Source organism: Dendrobates tinctorius, unplaced genomic scaffold (assembly GCF_039654945.1).
Source record: "Dendrobates tinctorius isolate UK_male_01 unplaced genomic scaffold, ASM3965494v1 ptg000073l, whole genome shotgun sequence".
NCBI lineage: Eukaryota > Metazoa > Chordata > Amphibia > Anura > Dendrobatidae > Dendrobates > Dendrobates tinctorius.
Window position 1 is genome coordinate 17,014,851 of NW_027361741.1, and position 18,834 is coordinate 17,033,684.

General features: G+C 44.8%; 1 protein-coding gene across 5 annotated transcripts in view; it reads left to right on the forward strand.

Annotated features, from left to right (window-relative positions):
- The window catches only part of CRYBA4 (crystallin beta A4), a 143,655-nt gene extending 131,742 nt beyond the window's left edge, over nucleotides 1–11,913 (forward strand). For all 5 annotated transcript variants that reach the window (XM_073582676.1, XM_073582677.1, XM_073582679.1 and 2 more), the window contains 2 exons: nucleotides 7,144–7,286; nucleotides 11,687–11,913. In XM_073582676.1, coding sequence (XP_073438777.1) covers nucleotides 7,144–7,286; nucleotides 11,687–11,834 — 291 coding nt within the window. In that variant the 3' untranslated portion in view covers nucleotides 11,835–11,913. The remainder of the gene's footprint in view (nucleotides 1–7,143; nucleotides 7,287–11,686) is intronic.
- Nucleotides 11,914–18,834: the final 6,921 nt, after the last annotated feature.

Genomic DNA, 18,834 nt, shown 5'->3' on the forward strand with positions numbered 1-18,834 from the left:
CCACAAAAATGATCTTTTCACCCTCAATTCTTATTTTTCCAAGGGTAACAGGACCCTAAAAGATATTGTGAAATTTGTCCTGAGTGCGCTGATACCCCACATGTGGGGGTAAACCACTATTTGGGCGCACGGCAGAGCTCGGAATGGAAGCAGCGCCATTTGACGTTTTTGGCTGGAATTGAGATCGGACACCATGTCGCTTTTGGAAAGCCCCTGATGTACCAAAACAGTAGAAAGCCCCCACAAATGACACCATTTTGGAAACTAGACCCCCAAACGAACTTATCTAGATGTGGGTGAGCACTTTGAACCCCCCAGTGCTTCACAGAAGTTTATAACGCCCGGGTGTGAAAATAAAAAAATCGTATTTTTTCCACAAACATGATCTTTTAGTCGCCAATTTTTTTATTTTCCCAAGGGTACAAGGTGAAATTGGACTCCAAAAGTTGTTGTTCAATTTGTTCTGAGTACGCTGATACCTCATATGTGGGAGAAAACTACTGTATGGCCACACGTCGGGGCTCGGAAGGGAAGTAGTGACGTTTTGGAATGCAGACTTTGATGGAATGGTCTGCAGGTGTCATGTTGCTTTTGGAGAGCCCCTGATGTACCTAAACAGTGGAAACCCCCCACAAGTGACCCCATTTTGGAAACTAGACCCCCTAAGGAACTTATCTAGATGTGTGGTAAGCACTTTGAACCCCCAAGTGCTTCACAGACGTTTATAACGACTGGGCGTGAAAATAAAAATATCGCATTTTTTCAACAAACATCATCTTTTAGTCCCCAATTTTTTTATTTTCCCAAGGGTAACAGGAGAAATTGGACCCCAAAAGTTGTTGTCCAATTTGTCCTGAGAACGCGGACACCCCATATGTGGGAGAAAACTACTGTATGGGCACACGTCGGGGCTCGGAAGGGAAGTAGTGACGTTTTGGAATGCAGACTTTGATGGAATGGTCTGCAGGTGTCATGTTGCCTTTGGAGAGCCCCTAATGTACCAAAACAGTGGAAACCCCCCACAAATGACCCCATTTTGGAAATTAGACCTTGCACAGAACTTATCTAGATGTGTGGTGAGCACTTTGAACCCCCAAGGGCTTCACAGAAGTTTATAATGCCCAGGCATGAAAATAAAAAAATCAAATCGTATTTTTTCCACGAACATGATCAATTAGTCTCCATTTTTTTATTTTCCCAAGGGTAACAGGAGAAATTGGACCCCAAAAGTTGTTGTCCAATTTGTCCTGAGTAAGCTGACACCCCATATGTGGGAGAAAACTACTGTATGGGCACACGTCGGGGCTCGGAAGGGAAGTAGTGATGTTTTGGAATGCAGACTTTGATGGATTGGTCTGCGGGTGTCATGTGCATTTGGAGAGCCCCTGATGTACCTAAAACTATTGAAACTCCCCACAAGTGACCCCATTTTGGAAACTAGACCCCCCATGGAACTTATCTAGATGCGTGGTGAGCACTTTGAACCCCCAAGTGCTTCACAGAAGTTTATAAAGCCTGGGCGTGAAATTAAAAAAATAATTTTTTCCAAAAAAATGAAAATTTTGCCCCCATTTTTTAATTTTCCTAAGGGTAACAGGAGAAATTAGACCCCAAAAGTTGTTTTGCAATTTGTCCTGAGTATGCTGATACTCTATATGTGGGGGTAAAACACTGTTTGGGCGCATGGCAGAGCTTGGAAGGGAAGGAGCACCATTTGACTTTTTCAACGCAGAATTGGCTGGAATTGAGATCAGACGCCATGTTGCATTTGGAGAGCCCCTGATGTGCCCAAACAGTGGAAACCCCCCAATTATAACTCCAACCCTAACCCCAACACACCCCTAACCCTAATCTCAGCCCTAACCCTAGCCCTAGCCCTAATGGGAAAATAGAAATAAATACTTTTTTTTATTTTATTATTTTTCCCTAACTAAGGGGGTGATAATGGGGGGTTTGATTTACTATTTATGGCGGTTTTTATGTTTGGCAGCTGTCACACGCTAAAAGATGCTTTTTATTGTAAAAATAGTTTTTGCATCACCACATATTGAGAGCTATAATTTTTCCATATTTTGACTCACCGAGTCATGTGAGGTCTTATTCTTTGCGGGATGAGTTGACGTTTTTATTGGTACCATTTTCGGGCACGTGACATTTTTTGATCGCTTTTTATTCCGATTTTTGGGACACAGAATGAACAAAAACCAGCGTTTCATGAATTTCTTTTGGGGGGGTGCGTTTACACTGTCCCGCGTAAAATTGATAAAGCGGTTTTATTCTTCGGGTCAGTACGGTTACAGCGATACCTCATTTAGGTCTTTTTTTAATATTTTGGCGCTTTTATGCAATGAAAACTATTTTATATAAAAAATTATTTTTGCATCGCTTTATTCTGCGAGCTATAACTTTTTTTTTATTTTTTTGCGGATGACGCTGTATGGTGGCTCGTTTTTGCGGGACAAGCTGACATTTTCAGTGGTACCATGGATATTTATATGCGTCTTTTTGATCGCGCGTTATTGCACTTTTTGTTCGGTGGTATGATAATAAATCATTATTTTTTGCTTCGTTTGTTAATTTTATTTTTTAAGGGGTTAACTACTGGGACAGTTTTACAGAGCGGGTCATTACGGACGCGGCGATACGAAATATGTGCACTTTTATTGGTTTTTTTTTTTTTATTTTCAAAAAAATGAATTTATTGGGGAATATATATATTTATTTTTACTAATTTATTTAGCGATTTTTAAAAAATTATTTTTACACATTTTTTTTTTTTAACTTTATTACATTGTCCCAGGTGGGACATCACTGTCCTGTGACAGATCGCTGATCTGTCACATCACAGATCACTGTGACAGATCAGCAATCTGTCACAGGCACTGCTGCAGACTTCCTCATGCCTGCGCTTTGCAGGCAGTGAGGAAGTCAGCTCCCTACAGGCCCCCGAAGGTCCCCGTCGCCATCTTGGATCTGGGGGCCTGTAGGGAAAGAGCCCCCCGCAGCAGCGCTGCACATTGCGCTGCTGTGGGGGGCTCAGGGAAGCACGGAGGGAGCCCCCTCTCTGCCGATGCTTCCCTTTAACCCCCGGTACACCGCGATCGTGTTTGATCGCGGTGTACAAGGGGTTAACGAGTCGGGGGCGGTCCGTGACCGCCCCTGACACATTGTGCTGGGTGTCAGCTGTGATAATCAGCTGACACCCGGCCGCGATGAGCGGCGCTCACTATGACGTACTATCCCGTCCCTGGGAATTAAGTCCCAGGGCACATGGACGGGATAGTATGTCTCATGGCAGAAAAGGGTTAAGGTTGGTTTTTGCACCCGGTGGCCATTAGGATTATTGCACTGTGGTGTCGTTTGTTCAAGTTTGTCAAGAGTCACAGGTGTTGCAATCAGTGTTGGTGATAGTGTTCATTTCAACCATCCTTGGTGGAGGAAGGAGCTGGAGAGAGTTCCTTGCAGCACTGTCTTAGCCCTGGTGTGGAAGGAGTCATAGGGAATTTCCTTGCAGCTCTGACAGAGCTTGGTGGCAGCGATTCACGGGAGAGCTGCATTCTGGTGGTGGACTCTGTTGCCAGGAGCAAGTGCAACAGAGTAAAGCTAAGTGGTCTTTCCCTGTTTCTGTTTTTCCTTAGTGTGTATTAGTACAGCGGTGGGGCCAGTGCCTGCGCCACCCAGCTCCCTAGCAAGGGATAGGTGTAGGGTGTGCTAGGGCGACAGGTTCCTGATCGGCGCCCGGTGCGGAACCGGCATAGGGAACGTTAGGAGCATTAGGGACACTGACTCAGGGGAGTGCAGGAGGTCTCCACGTCCCCTTTCCTATTGCAGGGCCCACCATTGTAAATGTTTCTCTTTTCCCCGTGTCATGTTGTTTTAGTTACCGGCCTGCGAGCCGTGTCACACAGGACAGTATCACGTGCCACGTCTTGTTGTTTTAGTTACCAGCCTGCTGGTCGTGTCACACAGGACGGGTCCACGTGACACACAGTAGCCGAGATCAGTCAATCAGTCCACACACTGGAATCTGGATGATTTTAGTCCTTTCAGCTGGGGCCCATCTGAAGTCCAGGGGCCCGTGTTGTGGTCCTTTAGTCCTTAGTCCAGTGCAGCAGATTTCCTCTCTTTTGGGAGTCTGGCAATGCTCCATTGTTTCTTTTGGCCAGGGACAGCAGATCCTCTCTCTCCTGGGAGTCTGGCAATGCCCCGGCTGCAGCCACACATCTGCTCAGGGCTAACGTGCCCCAGCTTCAGAACTGGGAGCAGCAGCTTCCTGCCGGCTTTGCTGTATCTGGCCCAGCCCACATCCTTAACTATTGCCTGTTCCTAACTCTTGATCAGTGAAACAGCAAAGATGATTTAAAGGACACTTACACAATATCACAATGTATATAGAACACTAGAGAATAAGGCAATTCAATACAATCACATGGTATTTACAGTGAACTACAACAACAGTACACAGTGAGAACATATGTGAGACATATCATATACAAGTTTTGCCAAAAAGGAGGTCACATAGGTTCCACATGGGGGAGGGGCAGATGAGGGGTCCTGCCACCTCCTTACATCTCCATCCTGCCCCCACATGTTCTTCCATCCTGGCCCCATATGTCTCCATCTGCTCCCCCATATGTCTCCATCCTGCCACCCATATGTCTTCATCCTGCCCCCCAAAATGTCCTCCCACTCTGGCCCCTTATGTCTCCATACTGTCAGGAACACCGCACTGCACTTGCTCACGGAGCCAGTATGCGTGTCCTGAGTACAAAAACAGTGCTGAAAGATACCTGTGGAGCAGGGCAGCAGCGGTGACGATGCGTGCTTCAGACTATCAGGACCTGAAGTACGTGACTGCTGGGGGCATGGCCTAAGCTCCACAGAGCTAGGAGCTGCAGGGAAACTCCTAGAAAGGTATCTACGGAAAAAGTTACCAAGGGGCATAGACAGGGACAGAAACCAGATCAAGCCGGGGTCAAAGCACGAGATAGCAGGACAGTACCAAAGGGTTAACCAGAGCGGATAGACAGGACGTAGCAATAGATCAGAAAACCAGAACGGGCAGTAGACGGTACAAAAGGGGCAAACGGTAACGGAGTAACAATAGCCAAGCCAGGAGGTCAGAACCAGAGAAGACAATAGTACCAAAAAGGTGAGACAGAGAACAGAGTGAGGGGACAGACCGGGTCATACACGGGAATCAAACAAGCAATGCAGTTTACCAGCACACCAGGGGGGTCAGTCACACAGCCAGAATAACAGTATAGCTGACAGGGAATCCTAGTCTGGAGTGAGTATAAATACCCCTCCCAGATCCAAAGAGAGGCCATCTACCCATCATACATATCCACGATACCATAGGCCCGTGCCCATAAACCCATCATACATCCTCAATCCCATAGTCAACCATTATGACATCATAATGAGCGGCGGGGCTTGCAACCTATGATGACATCAGCGTCGCCATGGCAACCATTATGACATCATAATGAGGAGCGGGGCTTGATACACACACACTTTTTCCCCATTATGTAGATAGAGGCAAAATTGTTTGGTGAATTGGAACTCGTGGGGTTAAAATTTCACCTCACAACATAGCCTAGGACGCTCTCGGGGTCCAGACGTGTGACTGTGCCAAATTTTGTGGCTGTAGCTGCAGCGGTGTGGATGTCAATCCCGGATATACACACATACATACATGAGAAACTGGGTCTGAGCAGAAAAAGTAAATTAATGTGCATGCAAAATGTAATTGCATATGAACACATGACCTTTACACAGAGAAAACCAAAAGCAAAACACAAAACAAATATCCTGGAATAAAAAGTAAAAAAAATACATACATACACACACTTGAGCTTTATATATTAGATATATAAGTGGCAAATATATATTTTCACCACTTTTGAGCTATGTAACCTTTTAATATGTGCATACAGGTAATAGACTGCTGAAAAAAGTCCTGCCTGTATGTCTCATATCAGATGACTTAGGCTAGTTTCACACTAGCGTATGGCCGAGGTGCGGAGGCCTGTGGACTTCCTCTGTGAAGCTCCGCCCACAGCCGCACCTCCTCCCATCAGCTCCGCCTACCTCGGCATGCGGCGTGCATACCCTGTTTTTAGCATTGGGTACGCAGGCCGTGCCGATGTATGTGGATGCCTCCGCATGCATTGTTTTGATGGTGCGGCGACCGCACCAAGATGCAACACGTTGCGTTCGGTGCAGGTTGCCGCACCATCAAAATGACGCATGCGGAGGCATCCGCATACATCAGCACGGCCTGCGTACCCAATGCTAAAGACTGGGTACGCACGCCACATGCCGAGGTAGGAGGCGGAGCTGACGGGAGGAGGTGCAGCCGTGGGCGGAGCTTCACAGAGGATGTCCGCAGGCCTCCGCACCTCGGCCATACGCTAGTGTGAAACTAGCCTTACTGTTGAAAAATCATCTATTATCACTTTATATAAATGACCTCTTCCAGGCACTGGGGAGGACGTGGCCCTGGCTCTGTACTTCATTATCATGTGAATCGCTTCCCGCAGCGTCACTGTGTGCCTGTGCTGTCATATTTTCGTCCTATAATCTCTTGCCTGCACAGTCCCAGTGTCGTCCTTCCTCTTAAGTGTTCCACCCTTCTGTGCACATTGATGTCATGTTCACGTTTCGGTGAGTCTCTGATACTTCCACATCTAGTGTTTCTATGCACCGCTGTTTCTGTGCCCATATTCATAAGTTAAATAGCTCAAAAATGATGACAGATGCTCTTTAACACAGCTAAGGAAAATACCAGCACTGCAAAAAGCCGTCAGGCATTAACAAATATAGAGAAAAATGGTAAATTTTGATAAAGGGGTCATGCATATTTTCAGAAATGAATAATTGTTGGGGGAGGGGCACTGAATTTGTTGTACACTTTACTAGCATATATTATGGTACATGAATCCTCCGTAACAAATACACTGGCTTTAACTTCAGGTATTAAATATAACGATGAATAAGTATTTAGACAACACCAGTGTGTAAATAATGCCTCTGCACAGATTGTTTATTATTTATTCTGTACTTGAAACTAACAAAATATATTCCCATTAAGCAAACAAAAAAGAAGAGACGTCTGATGTCTATATGTCCTTCCTATAGAACCACCGTGACTGTAAGATGACCATCTTTGAGAGGGAAAACTTCCTTGGAAAAAAAGGAGAACTCAGTGATGATTACCCATCTCTTCAGGCCATGGGCTGGTGTAACAATGAAGTTGGCTCTTTCCGTGTCCAGTCTGGAGCGTAAGAGACTCTATCTATCTATCTATCTATCTATCTATCTATCTATCTATCTATCTATCTATCTATCTATCTATCTATCCATCTATATCAGGGGCAGACTCACAAATTTAAGTCTGGGGGCATGCTTGCAGCATCTGCCAATGAGTCTCTAACCTATTTACCTGTCTTTCTTATAAGGCAGCAGAGTTTAAATCCAGACCCTGTTTAAGACGTGGCAGGACATTTTGTTTTATGTTGGGATTGCATGTGAATGTGTAATTCCAAATACACAACTGAGTTAACTACATAGATACGGTAATCGAGCCAGGCTTACTGCATAGATACACTGTCATAACCAGGCTCACTACATAGATATGGTAACAGAACCTAGCTTACTACATAGATATGGTAACAGAACCAGGCTTCCTTCATGGATATTATAACAGAACCACGCTTAATTCATAGAAACAGTAACAGAACCAAGCTTACTACATAGATACAGGAACATAACCATGTTTTCTACATAGATATGACAAGGAACTGAAATATAAATTGTTTTTGAAGTTCTAACAATAATTTTCTGGACCATCAAGGACATGTTTGGAATGCAAGAATAGGGCATAAGCAGGTTATAAATATTCCTACACACATATAGATAAGCTTAGAAACATACATAGGCTTTCAGCAGGTTTTATCATTTATCTATCTATCTATCTATCTATCTATCTATCTATCTATCTATCTATCTTCTCTCTGTCAGTCTGTTTTATATTTATTGCATTTCTCAGAAATTATTCATTTCTATTTATTATACATTTTGGTGATTGTATTTTATTTACCAAAAATTGGAAAACCTTTGAAGATCTCAGCGGTTGCCTACCAATCTGCTTACTACAGCTACATGATACAGTCTATATTCTGCTGGTAGCTTCAGGGAAGTCATTGGAAAGTTCGCTTCATCGTGGATTCATTTCTCTCCTGGTTGCATCACTCCCTTAAAGTTCAGCAGTTGCACATAAGCTCAAAAAAAAAATCTCTGACATACACATTGGTTTAAAAGGAGTCTTCCACTTCCATTGTAAAAATCTTAGTAATTACTTCCAGATTTTAAGGGGTACAGGGTGTTCAGCTGCTGGAACCCCTCTTAATTACTTCCAGATTTTAAGTGGTACAGGGTGTTCAGCTGCTGGAACCCCTCTGCTCTTACCTGCAGACGAATGTGGCAGCAAGAGGAAATGAAGAATTAATCAGCTGGCTCCAAACTCTAAAGGCCCCCATGTACATTAGCTAGCGGAAGGCTGAATTATCTTTCAGTCCACAACTATCTGTCATGACTTCCCCCATACATGTGTGTAAGCGGGTGCTGAGATGCAGTACGCAGGGATTGCAGGAGCAATGCGGTATATCAATATTGTTTAATTTAACAGTAAAGATGCAAATAATCTCCTCGCAGGGAGTTGATAAACAGTAAACAAGAATTAAGGGAAGAACAAGAATTAACGCGACATCTCAAGTTTAAACAGCACTTATCGTGACTCCCGCTGGTCCTCCTTCGTATACAGTCCGATGAGGGTTGTAGTACCGGCAACAGCTTTCATAGAATCCTCAGATGGGGTCCAAGATTAACGATCCAACTTGTGGCGGCAATGAGCAGTCTCCGGTTCTGCCTGCTGAGCCTCTAGTCCATAAGCCTGTACAGCCAAAGTGAAGGAAGCTGCAGGAGTCTCTGTACCAAGCGTGGGCTGATGCGCGCTGGCCAGAAAAAGGAACCGCACCTCAGTGTCCTGTAGCCTGGTCAAGTCACGTCTCGGCGCCGCTGCGCTGGGTGCGGAGCATGCTGCACACCCTGCTGCACTCTCCCTGATGGTGGGAAAACTAACTGTTCCTTTGCATGCTTTCTCCTCACCATCCAGCTTAGCCACGCCCCCTCTCCCCGGGTCATGGGACCTATCCAGTCCCCTATACTTTCCCCCGGGCAACATGGGACACAGCCTCAGCACTTCCGGACCCTGCAAGATGCAGGCACCTGCCGCCCAGTCTTCCTCCTTACACACCTCCTCTCCTTTAGCTTGCCATTCTACGGGCGATAGTTCCTTCATCAGTCGTTCACACTCTTCCATTTCTTGAACAATTCACTGCCAAATAAACTGGTCTTGTTCATAATGAGTGGGAGGTACTCTGGCTGTCATCCGCTCCATACGGCATAGTTCAGGTTGAATGATAGAGGATGAAAGCATATCCGGATCCAAGGCATTAACTGCCTCTGGGGTTTCCGGTCTGTGCACCTCCCTTGGACTGGTGGGCGGAGGACTATCAAAATCTGAGGACGAGGCAAGGGAAGAACAAGAATTAATGTGACAGTCTCAGATTTAAACAGCACTTATCATGACTCCCGTTGGTCCTCCTTCGTATACAGTTTGATGGGCGAGTTGTAGTACCTGGCGTAGAATCCTCAGATGGGGTCCAAGATTAACGATCCACCTTCTGGCAGCAACGGGCAGTCACCGATTCTGCCGCTGAGCCCCTATTCCATAAACCTGTACAGCCAAAGTGAAGGAAGCTCCAGGAGTCTCTGTACCAAGCGTGGGCTGATGCACGCTGGCCAGCAAAGGGAACCGCACCTCAGTGTCCTGTAGCCGGGCCACACTTCTCTGTACAAGCTCTACCCAACATGTATCCGGGCGCATGGCGCTTTCCACAATCACTGTCCCGCTGGAGCATGCGGGTAAGCCTGGTTGCGGCACGTCTCAGCGCTGCTGTGCTGGGTACGGAGCCCACTGCACACCCTGCTGCACTCTCCCTGACAGTGGGAAAACTAACTGTTCCTTTGCGCGCTTCCTCCTCACTGCCAGGCTTAGCCACGCCCACTCTCCCCGGGTCTTGGGGCCTGTCCGGTCCCCTATACTTTCTCCCGGGCAACATGAGATGCAGCCTCAGCAGTTCCGGACCCGGTATGATGCAGGCACCCGCCGCCCGGTCTTTCTCCTTACATGTGAACGCTTGGCTCGGTAGAACATCCCTGTGTTCTCTAAGAGAGCGTCACTTATCTCAGCGCCAAACAAAAGGTTCAGCTGTTCAAATTCAACAGGCGAGATCCTTCTCTTCCCAACATCATTCATCAAGGAACAGTTGTAAGGCTGTCATACACCTCAGATCTGGTGCTATCAGCAAATTTGGCTGCATTAATGTGTTTGAGTGCCTAAAGAGTGTGAGAAGCTTTTTGTAGCCGGTCTGTGATTTAGCCAATAGATATAGATCCCAAATTAAGGGACTCCCCTCTTCTTTTAAGCTTATGTGCACACAATGTCTTACACACAAGTCAACCCAATGATTTTCCAAGATGGAGATTCCTCAGGAAACGCCGTACGTATTTTGTTTTTACTGAAGTGTTAATTTTTTTGAGTCCTTTTTCAGGCGAGTTTCAGAGCTGAATCACTAAAATTGTGTGCAAATACCTCAAGGGTAATGTGTACATGACATCTTTTTCAGGCAGATTCTGCCTGGAACCCACCAAACAAAGCACCCGGACAACTACCTCTAAAAATGAACATATTTGTTTCATATTCATTAGGTACTGAGTATTTATTGAAACAGTTTTTGGTCTTTAGGCTTTATTGCACTTCACTATGGTGCAATTATATTCTATATCTAGGTATACCCATTAGTGATGGGAGACCGTGCTCACATAAGGTGTTATCCCAGCATACTCATGTTGTAACAGAGTGTCTTCGGCGTGCTCGAAAAATATGTTCCTGCAGCTGCATGTCTCGTGGCTGTTGTTACGGCTGTCTAAGAGTGACTTCACACTAGGTGTTTTTTCAGTGTTTTTTTTTTTTCCTGCAGCAAAACCTACAGGAAAGAAGCTGTAGAAAAAAGCAGGTTTTGGCTGCAATATTTTGTGCATTTTTTGCTGTGTTTTTGGCATGCTAGTTTTGTCTGTTGTGCATGCTGATAAAGTTTAATGCCAAAAAAGTCCTATTCTACAGAATCAGGTTTTGGCACAAAAAACTCAGCAAGACCTGATACTTGTTTTTTTCACCACCCATTCATGTCAATGGGTCAAAACCGCTGGAAAAAAAATGAAAGAAGTGACAATGCTCCATTGTGCAAAAAAACATGCAAAGCTCAGAATACTAATGACAAAAAAAAACAATTTGTGTGCATGAGATTTCTGAAATCTCATAGACATAGCTGGCACTGTAAAACGCTGCTGAAAATTTGCATAAAAAAAGCATTAAAAAACGCCTAGTGTGAACTTACCCTATCAGTAGCGAGACATGCTGCATGGATAACACCTTATCCGAGAACGTTCACACATCATTAATACCCATGTATTGAAGTATTATTGAGGCATTGTGTATATAGCAATTTATGGATTACATATATTCCATGAAATACATATTTTTCTTCTATATTAACAGATGGGTGTGCTACCAGTATCCCGGTTATCGTGGCTTCCAGTACATCCTGGAATGTGACCATCACTCAGGAGAGTACAAACACTGGAGGGAATGGGGATCCCATGCACAGACTTTCCAGATCCAATCCATCCGCAGAATCCAGCAGTAAACACCTGTTATGTGCAACCACATGTTTTATCCTGAGGCTATCAAAGTAAAGAGAATAAAGCTTTTTGTTTATCACTGGACATACTTGTGGCTTCTCATTGGGGACTTCTTGTATGGTGCCATCATCATGGAACAATTTGGGGATTTCTCGAATAGTGCCATAATCAAGGAACAATTCTGGGAACATTCAAAATAAACAGCGTATCCGTCACGGGCGGTTTAATGAATGTAAGTGCATTGGAAGAATTTGGCAGATAGTAGTGTGCTAATTAGCACAGCAACAATGATACAATTGATTGTAATGCCACACGCGTTCCCCCTGGGAGGGTCTGGAAATGTCATTTGGCTACAGATGAAAATAACCAACCTGAGTTGAATCAAGCAGCTTGGCATCACAGACGAGAATCCATATCGTCTAAGTGTCTCAAGGGCATTTTAAGAAATATAACTATACCGACATTTTAGATAATAATTTTTCAGATTAGACAATACACATAACATTACAATATAAGTGGAGCACCAGCTGAGGCCAGATGTTCCTCAGTGGAAATGGGTAATTCCTGTCAGACGGAATTTTCCGATTTTTATATTTGATATTGGTAATGTTATTTTAAGCCAAAATAAAAAGTTTCATTGTAAGGAAATGTTACTTCAGCTTCAATTCGCTGTTAATAAGCCAATAATCCATATGACATTCATTGGGCATCCGTATGTTATGCGTATGGTTTAACATTTTCTCACTGACTTTCCACATTAAAATAAATGGCTTAATGGCCTGAAATGAATAAAAACCTAATGAAGAAGCCTATATATTGGCTCCACAACAAGTTCCCTCCTCCATTCTTTCAAATAGAGGCCCTGCTGGTGTATTGGGTTCGGTGGTTTGTGTCTAACATGTGTGATGGGCTAACCTTCAACACAACTGAGGGGGTTCTTTTCCATTGGGTCTTGTCTCAACGTTTTGGGGCACCTTACCCAGCGATTGTTGATCCAAAGAGGCAGAGACGAATGTGGGTACATCCGCTTTTGAGACGACGGCTGATTGAAGGACATTTCCAGCGACTGTATGGTTCTCTACGCAACCATCCAGACAAGTTCTATCGGTACTGTTGGATGAGCCTGGTACATTTGACCTTCATCTGGAGGTTGTGCGCCCTGGCATAACCTTCAAGGACACCAAGATGCACAAATGTGTTTTAGGCAGAGGAGCGGATTTTACTTACATTACTGTATGTATTCATCCTATATTTCAGTGATATTAAATGTGTTTTGCTTTTTGAAACCCACTCTGCCCTGGCTTTATGTCTAAATATTTTCAGTATGTTTCCCTCATCTTAACTAAAATTGCTTCATCACATTTTGTCATTTTCATTCCCTGATGTTTGTCATAATGATCTGTTCCTTAACATGTGAGAGTGTTGCCTGTTGTTGAGACAGGGCTTAGTTTGCTATGTAGCTTACTTTTATGATGGCCTACACTGTTAAAATTATGCATGGAGATGTCAGTTTCTAAATTTTGGTTTGTTTCTTATTAATTTTAGATTTCTATCCATTGGTCTCTCCTATGCGGCACTTCACCTGGAGTTTTTGATTGGGAGATCCACCGTCTCAGGCATTATACGTTCTACTTGTGCGGAAATATGGTCCCACTTTCATAATTCTGTAATGCCTGGGCCCAAAAAAGAATACTGTCTGCGGATTGCCCGTGGCTTTGAGGGAACATGCCAGTTCCCCAACTGCATAGGATCCCTGGATTGGAACCAGATCCGTGTTCATAAGCCGCCAAACTCAGGGTCCCAATATTACAATTACAAACAATTTTTTTCTGTAGTGCTGTTGGCCCTCGTCGACAACACATACAGGTTTATAATTGTTGATATTGGGGCCTATGGAAGAACTGGAGACTCCAGAGTCTTCAATTATTCCATAATGGGTTGGCAGCTTCAAAGTAATGATTTGGACATCCCACCCTCAAGTCTGCTACCGGGGTCAAGTTTGGAAGCGGTTCCTTATGTAATGGTTGCTGATGAGGCCTTTCAATTGAACTGCAATGTCATGAGGCCATATCCACGGAGAGCCTTGGACCCCCCACGCAGAATATTTATTATCGGCTATCCCGAGCATGACGATTGGTGGAGAGCGTCTTTGAAATCCTCTGTGCAAAATGGTGGGTCTTGATGTCAGCCATACAACTAAGTGAAGAAAATGTTAATGGTGTAATTAAAGCCTGTGTCATTCATCACATGTTCCCTAGGATCCATGACTGTCCATTAAATGATGATGATGATGGAGTGGATGGTAATAATGTGAAGGCTACGACACATGTTCATATTCCACGTCATCAGCCCTCTGGCCTTAAAGTGGCGGGACATGTTTACTAATTATTTTGTTTCACCAGAGGGATAAACTCCATGGCAAGACAATGCTGTATCTATGTTATGATAGACTTTATGTTTTTATTTGAATTAAACATGTGTTAGTCAATGAACTGTACGATATTATTTTGTTTTTAAAAAGCTTAAAAAAAAGGGTAATCATACACATCAACTATATATTGTGGAAAACATAAACCACACATTGAAATAACAGTTTAGTTTTCTTCCAGTGTTTTTTGCACATAAAAACATAATCAACACATATGGCTACTTAGGTTACTATTACAGGGCAACATTAAACTTGAATACAAAAACTTTAGCCCTTAAGAGACACATTTTTACAAATTATGGTAATAAGGTGGGGGTGATGGTGGGAGGCCAGCATGAGTGGTTTGTGGTTTTTGAGGCCCTACCTGATTGGGCCCCAGAGAGGTGGATGAGGATGGATTCTGGACCAAGGAAATGTCCTGTTGTGGTTCATGGTACTGCCCACTTGGGTAATGATATACATATTCATGTGGATTTGTGTTTGCCATTTGGGTAAACACACCAGAATGGCCATGTCGAACATACCCATGTTGTTACTACTCTCCTACAGTGGGTTTGTGCAAGTGGCCATATTGGGCAGGTGCAGCTGGATTTGAGAATTGTGCATGTTGTGGGCAGTGTTGGTATGGCGATTGATGTGACTGTGGTGATGGGATCCGTGGTGGAGGTGGTTCTGGGAGTGCTATTGTCTGCACATCCTGGCTTCCAGGCACGTATAGGTGGTTGTCAGTGGACATCTGCCATCTTTCAAGGAAGTTGAACACCAGACTCGGATTACTAGGTTCGTGCATGAATCAATCACAATTTGTACAGCACCTCTGGCATGCAGCTTCACCTCACGGGGAATTGTGCGCATATACCATGCAAGACAATGACCATATGCTTCCTCACCATCATCGTTAACAGTGCGTGAAAGATAGTCCAAAACACCTAGGTCTACTTGGCACCTGTTACCGGTGGTGGGTAGCTCCCTCCTGCAGCGGCGTGGGATGGCTGCAGCCAGTGGTGAGGTATCCAGGGGTAGCGTATGACTACTACTATGTCAATGCTCATCTTCTTCTCGATTGGTCTCATGTCCTGCAGAATGTCGTGTTGGTCGTGGTTGGTTTGTTGCTGATGATGCTGAAGAAGGTCCAGCCACATCTTCAACTTCGCCTACAGGTTCCAAGTTGACCTCGGAATCAGATATGTTTCTCGTTCGGTAATGGTGGAGTCAGTTCTGGTATTTGTCAAAGATAAAATTAAAAATACAAATTAATTTATGTACCTAAAGGCCATGTCTCAAAATTTTCTGTCAGGCATGCACTTACGAATGTAGATCCAGAATGGGAGCAAGGATATTCAATCAGTCATAATATATATATTTCCATTTTTTAGAAAGATACGTTACAGTGTAAAGTTGCATTTAACTTGCCAAGTGTAAAGGGCAAAACAGGGCAGATATACCAAAGAACATCACGTAGGATAATGTTATCTTATTTTGTTGGCGCCTTTTGTGAAGTTTATACTTTACCTACTAATTTCCTGCTGGACCTCACGTTTCCTGTCATTATAACTGAGGAACATCTGGCAGCATATGGGTCTCCAAGCTGCATCCTTTCTATTGCGGTCCACATAATGGGCGTCACGTTGGTCCCATATTTCAGGCCTCTCCTGCACCAGAAGAATCAACATTTCCACATTAATATGTCTGGCCATGTTGCTGGTATCCGTGGAGGCGTGTTCCTGTTTTTTTTTTTATAGGTTGCCCGGAAAATATGCAAGCTAAGCTTCCTGTTCTTGGCTGATGCAATTTCCTGCCAGCTGGAAAATATGAGCGTATTTGTCGCAAGCTACATGGATGGCCCATGTGGCGTCCGAGTTTTTCTCACACCCATAGGCTTGCATTGGCAAGTCTTGGACGATATATGCTTGCTGCGATTTTACACGCAAGTAGAATACGCCTGAGAAAAAAAAAAGGTGATGTGAGCGGCCCCATAGATTAACTCTGGTCCGATGTTTTCTCGCATAGCACTCGTTCGTATTCTACAGTAATGTGACCCCGGCCTAAAGCGTCATTTTGCCGTCCATGAGTAGAGACAGCGATGCATGGAGTCACCGCAGGTCTCGTGACCTGAGCTTGACTGCCATATATATATATATATATATATATATATATATATATACTGTATATACTTATGATGCTGTCAAGTTCGGAGTCCACCTCAAAGAAGTGAGGTTTTCAAAAACCTTTTTGGGAAAAAAAGTTAATAAACTTGTCTGAGCAGCAAAGTGGATTATGAATTACAATGGATAATAGAAAAACAAATAAAGTGAACTTATTTATTTTCATTAGGGTATATACACACATTGTTTTTTCCTTTGGTTTTGCTTGCTTTTATGGCCAGTGTGAACATGCTTTTACATCAAGCATGTCATTCAAGTCTACTCCAGTTCAATTTTTTTGCTTTTCTTCAGTATTTTTGTATTCAGTACAAATAGGGTGTGGCCTCCTTTCTACTGAGCTGTGTAGTTTACTTATAGTCCCTCTTAAGCTGGGTGTCCATTTGGGACCCAGAGACTCTGCCACTATTCACACTAGGTAGGTTTTACCGTTAGTGTAGTTACTGTCTCAAATGGGTACACCTTGCCGTGGTGGGCAGGCCCGGATTGATAATCTGGTGAACCGGGCTGATTCCCGGTGGGCCGCTGGCCCTTTAAAACTTCTGACTCGGCTCTGTGTGTGCACGCGCTCCTGTTTGTGCACGCGCTGATAAGGGCTGCAGCCGCCTGCCTCAGTGTGTGAGCGCGGCCCTTTTCAGTGCGGGCAAGCAGGGGAGTGCGCGCACACAGGGCCCAGGTCAGAAATTTGAAAGGGCCGCCTCGGTGCGCACGGGATGCCTCTCTGCTCTCCTCCAGGGGCGTCGCTATGAAAGCTCCGGGGCTGTTGTGCTCCTGTGCAGCTCGCTCTGAGGGAGACAGCCAGTGCAGCCATCAAGATAAAATCAGCATAGGTGGCTGCTCCCAGGGAGAGATAAGCTCCTGTCAGCAGGTGAGTCAGCTCCCCCTGCTCTCATCTGCTAGTATCCACTATCCCTTTAGAGAGGAGAGACTGGGGGATGTGCAGGGACAGTGCTGCTGTGAGCAGGAGAAGCTGAAGAGCTGCACATGGACACCAGCCTCCCCTGCGCCACAGAGGAGAGTGTGTGTGGCTGGGTGTGTGTGAGACTGTGTGTATGTGTGTGTGGCTGTGTGTATATATGAGGCTGTGTGTATGTGTGAGGCTGTGTGGGGCTGTGTGTATGTGTGGGGCTGTGTGTATGTGTGGGGCTGTGTATGTGTGTGTGAGGCTGTGTATGTGTGTGTGATACGTGTGAGCGTGAGCTGTGTGTATGAGCTGTGCGATGCATGCGTGTGTGATACATGCATGTGTGAGTTGTGTGTGTGTGTGCTACTTGTGTGTGAGCTGTGTGTGTGAGAGCTGTGTGATGCATACGTGTGTGAGCGGCGTGTGTGTGAGAGCTGTGTATGTGAGCTGTGTGATACGTGTGTGAGATTTGTGTGTGATACGTGTATGTGTGATATACATGTGTGAGCTGTGTGTGTGAGCTACTTGTGTGTGTGAGCTATGTAATATGTGTGTGTGAGCTACTTCTGTGTGTGAGCTGTGTGTGATATATGCGTGTGTGCGTGAGCTGGGTGTGAGATGCATGTGTGTGTGTGAGCTGTGTGTGAGCGTGAGCTGTGTGATACATGTGTGTGTGAGCTACTTGTGTGTGTGAGCTGTGTGATACATGTGTGTGTGAGATACGTGTGAGCTGTGTGAGCATGAGCTACTTGTGTGTGAGCTGTGTGATACGTGTGTGTGAGTTTCTTGTGTGTGTGTGAGCTTTGTGATACATGCACGTGTGTGGCCGTGAGCTGTGTGCGTGTGTGAGCTACTTGTGTGTGATACATGCGTGTGTGTGCTGTGTGAGATACGTGTGTGATATGTGTGAGCTGTGTGAGATACGTGTGTGAGCTACTTGTGCGTGAGTGTGAGCTACGTGTGTGTGTGTGTGTGTGAGCTGTGTGCGTGTCAGCTGTGTGTGAGCGTGAGCTGTGTGAGCTATTTGAGTGTGCGAGTTGTGTGATACATGTGTGTGTGATACGTGTGAGCTGTGTGTGATCGTGAGCTGTGTGATACATGCGTGTGTGATACGTGTGAGCTGTGTGTATGAGTGTGAGCTGTGTGTATGAGTGTGAGCTGTGTGTATGAGTGTGAGCTGTGTGTATGAGCGTGAGCTGTGTGTGAACTGTGTGTACGAGCTATGTGATACGTGTGTGTGAGCTGTGATACAGCGTGTGTGATACGTGTGAGCTGTGTGTGTGATACGTGTGAGCTGTGTGTGTGATACGTGTGAGCTAAAGCAAAAGTTGGCACAACCTGCCAGTGTTCTACGATTTAGGTGAGGACATTCATTGTATGTGGGCTGGTGAATTTTTTTTGTGCCAGGGCTTCTATTTGGTCTCAGTCCGGCCCTGGTGGAGGGACAGCTTTATACTTTTTTGATCAAAACAGTGTTTACCAAGTACCCTATGTTATTTAATGCACTTGCT